Source organism: Physeter macrocephalus, chromosome 5, assembly GCF_002837175.3.
Source record: "Physeter macrocephalus isolate SW-GA chromosome 5, ASM283717v5, whole genome shotgun sequence".
Classification (NCBI taxonomy): Eukaryota; Metazoa; Chordata; class Mammalia; order Artiodactyla; family Physeteridae; genus Physeter; species Physeter macrocephalus.
In genome coordinates, this window is record NC_041218.1 from 15450523 (window position 1) to 15457822 (window position 7300).

General features: G+C 34.8%; 1 protein-coding gene across 2 annotated transcripts in view; it reads right to left on the minus strand.

Moving 5' to 3' along the window:
- Positions 1-2212: 2212 nt before the first annotated feature.
- Positions 2213-7300, minus strand: part of TRIM24 (tripartite motif containing 24) — a 94515-nt gene continuing 89427 nt past the window's right edge. For both annotated transcript variants that reach the window (XM_024130806.3, XM_024130799.3), the window contains exons 16-19: positions 6577-6709; positions 5509-5583; positions 3751-3900; positions 2213-3001 (exon numbers count right to left, since the gene is read on the minus strand). In XM_024130806.3, the coding sequence (XP_023986574.1) occupies positions 2792-3001; positions 3751-3900; positions 5509-5583; positions 6577-6709 (568 nt within the window). In that variant the 3' untranslated portion in view covers positions 2213-2791. The remainder of the gene's footprint in view (positions 3002-3750; positions 3901-5508; positions 5584-6576; positions 6710-7300) is intronic.

Below are 7300 nucleotides of genomic sequence, written 5' to 3' on the forward strand. Positions count from 1 at the left end.
AAAGAAAGTAAAGCTACCAAGGGAAGAGGACATTTTCCTCTCAGGACCTTCCAATTTCCTACGCTTCCATTCAGAAAAGATAAGCAGGGCCTGTTAATTCAAAGGACAAAATAAGTGCATTGCCAGGTGCTGATGTACAATAGTATTTTGAATTTAATATGGTATACATTATCCATTTATACTTCTACCAAAGCCACGTAAGTCATTAACTGTGTACTGGGTTTCCTTTTTGCTGGAAAGATCAGATGCTTGGCACCTGGGAAAGCTTTCGATGAGTTTCCCAGGATTGAGTATATTCTAGCTGCCACATGGCCTGCTCATCCTGTGATCCCGTTCAGCATTGGGGATCTTGCAGATATGACATGAGGCTATTGGTTCTAAATCCAGAGGGCAATCTCCTGGAGTTTTTGATCAGAGGTAAACACTGGAGTTTTTTAAGTTTAGGTCAAGGTTGCTTGAGTTGCACTGACCTTTTGAAAGGAATGCTCTCCAAATGGGCATGAGGTATAGTTAGGCTCATCTTATAGCTTACTACTATTATAATTTAAGGACTACTTTGCTGGGATCCACCTGGACACACAGGCACCTGTCAATAAGGTCGTAGGACTTTAATTTTAAGACCATTAAGAAAATGTTATTTGGAGAAACACTTTTAGTATATATTATGTACGATTACAGGAAAGATAGTTTTCAAGTGCCTTTCATTCCGCAAAAAAATGATAAAGGTGAAAGAAAAATACTGTTTGAAAAGATTAATATGGCACTGAATAATAACAGTGGAAGTTTTGGGTACATTAGTAGAAATTCTGGCTCAGATGCATTTACAAAATTATAATTTTTCTCTCTCAAGTGCTACTCCCCTTTGTGATCATCCTCAAAATTTACCTGTGGTGCCTGCTTTAACTCAGGAGACAAGTATCAAAGAAAAAACTATCATAAGAATAGTATTCTAAGATAAAAACAATAAACTTATTAGGAAAAGCTCCACAGCTGCTGTGCTAAAAATGCTGGAGCAAAAGAAGACAATTGGTGGTATATGCACTATTATCAAAATTTGTTCAAGTCTTTGGAGAATAAATGTCAAACACATATTCAAAACAATACAACAACAACAACAACTACCCTGAAACACATATTTGGAAAAGTGATTAAGACTTTTTAACCTTTAGTACATAACTGACATATTATGGACTAAATCTAAGTCTACACAGAAAGTGAGATGCTCTTGCCAGTAAGTTCTTTTCTCATTTTATCTTTAGCAGTATCTGAAAACCCAATGACTTAGCCACAGGATATTTTCAAATTGTCCCTTTTAAGAACTAATGCCATGTGGATACAAGCAAATCCTCTAGGTTTAATTCATGGGAGATGACACTATCCAAAGGATAAAATGCTTTCAAGTCAGCTATATTTTTATTCTATCAGCCTAGAGAGGAAAATTTTCTCAGCCAATTAATGTTTTATAAATAAAGGTTTACTTTGGCAAACTAAAAAAGTTCACATATAAATATACTGTCAAATGTTAGATTAGCAAATGGCACAATAATTTTCTTCTATCTTAACCTAGTTTCCGTCTTTGATACTGAACAACAAGTAAAAGGAATAAATGAAAGTCAGTAAACTAGCTAGGTCTGACCTATTAAGAATATGCTTGTCCTCAGAAGGTAGGTCTTTTGTATCTCTATCAGGAGAATGAAAATGAAGTCCAGAATTAAGTCAGATGAAAGATTCAGTTTGAGGTTCTGACTCTGAAGAATGGGAAATAGATGCTTCAGAAAAAAATGTAAATTTCACTCTAATTTCCTCCAGTTGCCTGCTCCCAAATTCCACAACACATTTCATTCCAATTTATGAAGACAGATGAAAACCACAAAAACTGGTCCCTTTCAGGGGAATTTACATTTAATGCCCAATAGGGTTATAAGCTGAAGAATCCTTACATCAAATACGGCACACACTGCTGTATTGCATATTCTGGAGAGCTCCACTAAAAGCCATACTGCAAACAATGAGTCTTGTTATAAAAGGATCACCTGCACAGTTAAAAAGCAAACAACAAACCACACATAGACACACAGCAAAACCAAACGAGTACACTTACTCCCTCAGTGGAAGAAGGTAGGTTTAGAAATGTATGAAAAATGGGCTTGAAAACCTGCTATACCAAACACACCTCTACAGACAAGAAAAAAACAAAAACAAAAATCAAACATCTGTTTTCCTTTTTCTTTAATACAATTGCCATCTTACATGATATACTATTAGGTGCCTTCTTAATAGCATCTAGTCTACTTTTTCGTTGCACCAGTGGGCATCCTAGGATAGAACTCTTATTACACTCATATTCACTGGAGTACTGCTCTTACGTACAGTACACCTAACTCACGGTTGGTCCATAGTTAATGAGTAGTGGTATTTTCTAAAAATGGATTAACACACACATCCAAACCACGTTAAATTTTCAACTTAGAGTTCAAACAAAGTCTATTTCCTTTCTATAGTTGCTATCACTCCAGACTGCAGTTTGAAATCCAATAAGTGGGGAGAATGTCTTTTTATTTTGTTGTTGATGCGTCTTTCTTTCTTCCTTTCTCCTTCCTTCCTCCCTCTTTTTCTTTCTTTGTTAATAAGAAGTTTAAAATAAATGGGTTATTAAGGAAATCAGAGTCTAGTAAACATTGAAAACTTAAAGTGGTCACAAGCTCTTCTTGGTAATGATGTTAAATTACTGACAAAATGTTTTTTGAAAACAAAAAAAAATCTAAAAACCAGCACACGCCAGTGGTGTTGCTTATTTAAGCAACTGGCGTTCCTCTATGCTTTTGAGGCGTTTCTTCCGGGGCTGTACAAAGTCATCATCTGAGTCATCACTAAATTTATTATCTTCTGATTCATTCCTGAATTCTACTTTAGGAAACCGTTTTTCTGGATAAAGGTTCTTCAGAAGTTCTTCAAAATAGCTTTCAAGTTTTATACCAGCATTGGCTACTTCTGAATCAGGCTGTTGAATACAAATAAAAATATGAATTAAAAAAAATTTTTAGATAGTCAATAAAGTCGTGGATTTCTCACATTTCTGTTCCCTTCTAACTGAAGATCATGAATATCAGTGGATTGTTTTGGAAAAAATGTTTATGTATAGCTTTGATATAAAGTAAACAAAAGTCTGGGGCTAGACAAAATCTAGAGAAGATCAGTATAAGAAGTAAATAAAAGGCTTTGACTCATCTGGATTACCAAAGAGATATCACAGAGATGCCACCATCAGAGAATCATCTAACAGGTATTTTTAGAACAAACTAAATGAAACGTGGAACTCTGGAATGAGTAGCCAATACAAAGGACAAACTATCAATGAAAGGCTATAAGTCTGATAGATGTTTAGTTAAACTAACATGATAAAGTTTTTGAGAAAATTCTTAATTAAGAACTATCTAAACCACATTCTTAATATTTTAATATCAACATCACAAAGACTAAAGTCTGGTGAAGGGCCATATTTCAAGAAATAAAGGTGCGTCTGGGTTAGATAAAAATATTTTCTAAATTGTTTTCAAGTTGTCACCATATAATAAATCTTTGAATATACATGTGGATAAAGTCTTCCTAATTACCTCTTTCATTCCCTGACAGACTCGAACTTTTGGTTATTTATGCTACCACAGATTGATATTTTGATCTCCTCGTCTGTTGGTAAGGTGTTTGGTTTAACATTACTTTCACATTGCTATTATTTATTTTTCTTCTCACCTCATTGAATTCAGCACAGTTTTGAAAGATCAATCTAAAATCAGCTACAAAATCTTCAGGCTTTGTATACATGGAATAATCTTCTTGTAGTCTTTTCTTGATGGTTGACAAGTCCATTGGATTTTTAATTATTTTGTAATAATCAGGCACCTTTCAAAAGACATGAGATGCTATAATAAATAAATTCTACCTGGTCCTATATAAATCCTATAAGAAGTAGTATAAAATTCAGATTGTTCTCATTGCTTTTCTCTGTTCTATTTTGTCATTGATAAGGAAATCTATTCAGCAAAATTTACAAGTGCCTAAATGCTTCCACACATTGGTAAATGTTTAGTGTCACTTTTATCAAAAATCTTCACCAGTTATTTTCAATGAAAAAAACTTACCACATTTTCCCTCTTACTATTCTCCTTCATTATTAAACAAAAAGCAATCACTAGAAAAAGTATTATTTCTAGTAAGATTTGACATGTTTTTGCTGCATGTGTTATAGCAAGTGGGCTTTGAATCTGGGTTTGAACCCCAGCTCTGCTACTCACTAGCATTCTCCTGGGTAAGTTACTGGGTTCAGTCATTTCACTGAACCTGTTTCTTCATATTTCAAATAGAAATAATTCTACCAATCTCATAGGATTTTGTAAAGACTAAATGAGATGATATATATTAAGAAAAAGGGGGCTATTTTGCTGCTGCTGTTATTAATGCCAAATGTAACTATCAGCCAACATCATAAAAAGTGCCAAATTCTAGGTTAACTTTTTAAATGAATAAAGTTTTTACTGGCATATTTTTGCCCTGGCTCTTTTGGGTGCAAAGTGCCCTTCCCCCTAAAAACTATTTACAGTGGATCCTTGAACTGTGCAGGTACACTTATACACGAATTTTCTTCACTAAATTCATACTATATTACTACAGGATCTGTGGTTGGTTGAATTTGCAGATACAGAGGGCTGACTGTAAAGTTATATGCAGACTTCCAACTGTGCAGAGAGTCGGTGCCCCTAACCTCTGCCTTGTTCTAAGAGTCAACTGTATTCCTTTTTCCTATCTCAACTTCTCAAAACTTGTTTTCAGGACAGAAGTTCACTGTTTATCAGCTCAATGTATTTGCTAAGCTTGTTTTCTTTTCTAATGTTGCATTAAATTTTCTAAATTTATTGAAGTGTTCAACAAATCTATTAGCTTTTTAAAGGAATTTCAGACATCAGAGAAGAACACATTTTGAGTAGCAGGCCATTTCCAGCACTCTAAAATTATGCACTGAAGTCACATCAAATTTTAAATATGAAGCCTTTTGAAGTCAATGGTAAACACACACAAACACACACCTCTTCCTCTACTGTTAAAGTCTACTTATTACTTGAAGTTTGGACCTATAAATCAAAATGTGTACAGAGATTTGGAGAGGTCTTTATCTCAAATGGCAAGTTTTTTTTCCCCAACAGCTTTAGGATATATACCGAAAACTCCTGAGAGAGAAACAACTGACAGAAATCATCCAAGACAATAGTAGGTAAAATACATGAGATGAGAAGAAAGAATATATCAGAAAAGAAGTTTTGGGCCAGTTTGTTAACCTTAAAATTGTGCTTAATATTAAAGCATGCAGTATGTATTAATAATAAGCTTTAAGATTTGGATTAATGTAAGAAACTTACTATTGAAAAATGGTACAGAAACTAGATTGTCATAAGTCAAGTTTAAGAAAAATCATCCCACCGTACAAAAAAAGCACAAAATAACATCCATACTTACAGTTAGAGGAACTGGGTCTTGAAAAGCCAGGCTCATTTCATGGCAATAAAGAAATAAAAGTAGGCGTTCACACTTCTAAGCAATAAATAAATAAATAAAATGAAAATATAATGAAATAATGAAGTCACGGCTAATTTTTAGCAACAACGTTACAGGTCTCAAAGTATCAGAATAAAAGTTAAAACCAGATGAATACAAGAAAAATACTGATACTAGGAGCTTTGCTGTCCATTTCAATCATTTACTACAGTGTACTGTTTGACATTTTGGGGTGTCATCTCATGTCATATATGAGAGCAGTCGTTATAATTACAGGAACAAAAGCTGTATCACTAGAAACCTATCTGAAGTTCTTTAAAAATATATTGCCACTTCTCTCTCCAATTTGTGTACTGAATTATTAATAGTACACAAATTAATAGAAGAACATCCATATGTTGAGATCCAGAGGTGGAGCCCCTTCCATGGTGTGTTGGGTCCTAAGGACCCCTCTCTGAATGCAGATGGTTCCATCATGTACTCTGCTACTTCTCTGCTTACAAGTTTACCCCAATAAACACTGTGTAGCAGTGGCAGTGCATGTTTCAGCTCTCTCTTGCACGACAACTTTCATACTGATTGTTCTACTTAATAATTTAGCAAAGGAGCTTCTTTAGTGATAAAGAAGTGTTGACGTAGTAGCTTTAAATGTTAATTACAGTTAAATATATTAGCTAGCTTTGAGGTATAAATGTAGTACCATTTGGTGAAAGAATGTAATTATTTCCAGGAAGAGTAAACAGAAAAACCCATCTCTTTGGTGCCAATTCTTAACAAATTCTGAGGAAGAAAACATATCTGAATCAAACCCGAAATTGACTAAAGGTAGACTAAATTTAAAAGTCCAGACCACATAAATAATCTGCCATTATTTAAGATTGTTATATTTTTGTGGAAAAAGAGTACTAAAGAAAAAAGAAGTCAGTATAAAATTTGACTGAATATACACTTCTTTGATGAAGGCACATCTGCATTACAGTAATGCATCTAACCAAAACAACTGTTTAACAAGCTCGGTTGGAAACTTACCCTTTTATCTATTGGTGTTAGTTTGATAAGGCCTTCAGTTTTCTTTTTTTCTGAGTTGTGAATGGGAGCATCACAATCATATTCAACCTCTGGTTTAGATAAATCTCGGCAGAAAGTGCAAATCCACTCTCCACTGTTGGGGAATAAAGTATCTGGCTGAGTTCCTAATGCATCAGTGCTCTCTTCACCACCTCCCTTTCCCACCTCCCTCTATGCCATCTATTATGCAGAATTACGTATTTGGCATCAGTGTTAATCACTGAGGATTTAGCACACATCTGCTATGTACGTGGCACCATGCTGAGCGAGCTTGCAAGCAGAAATCGAGTTCACAGGCCTAAGTGGTAAATGTTAGCCTAGTTAAGGAGGCATGAAATATACACAAAATAAACAAAAAAATAAACACACACATTAATCTATGGCTGATGTGAGGCAGAACTGACCTTTCCCCCCAAATGATTTAAGAAAAAGAAGCACTCTTGGTACTGTTCTTATAACTTTAAGTTTGAAATTATAAATATTTAAAAGTACAGCCTTGGAAGGGACTTCCTGGTGGTCCAGTGGTTAAGACTCCAGGCTCCCAATGCAGGGGGCCTGGGTTCGATCCCTGGTCAGGGAACTAGATCCTGCACGCTGCAACTAAGAGCCTGCATGCCGCAACTAAAAGATCCCTCATGCTGCAACTAAGACCCGGCACAGCCAAATAAATAAATAAATATTAAAA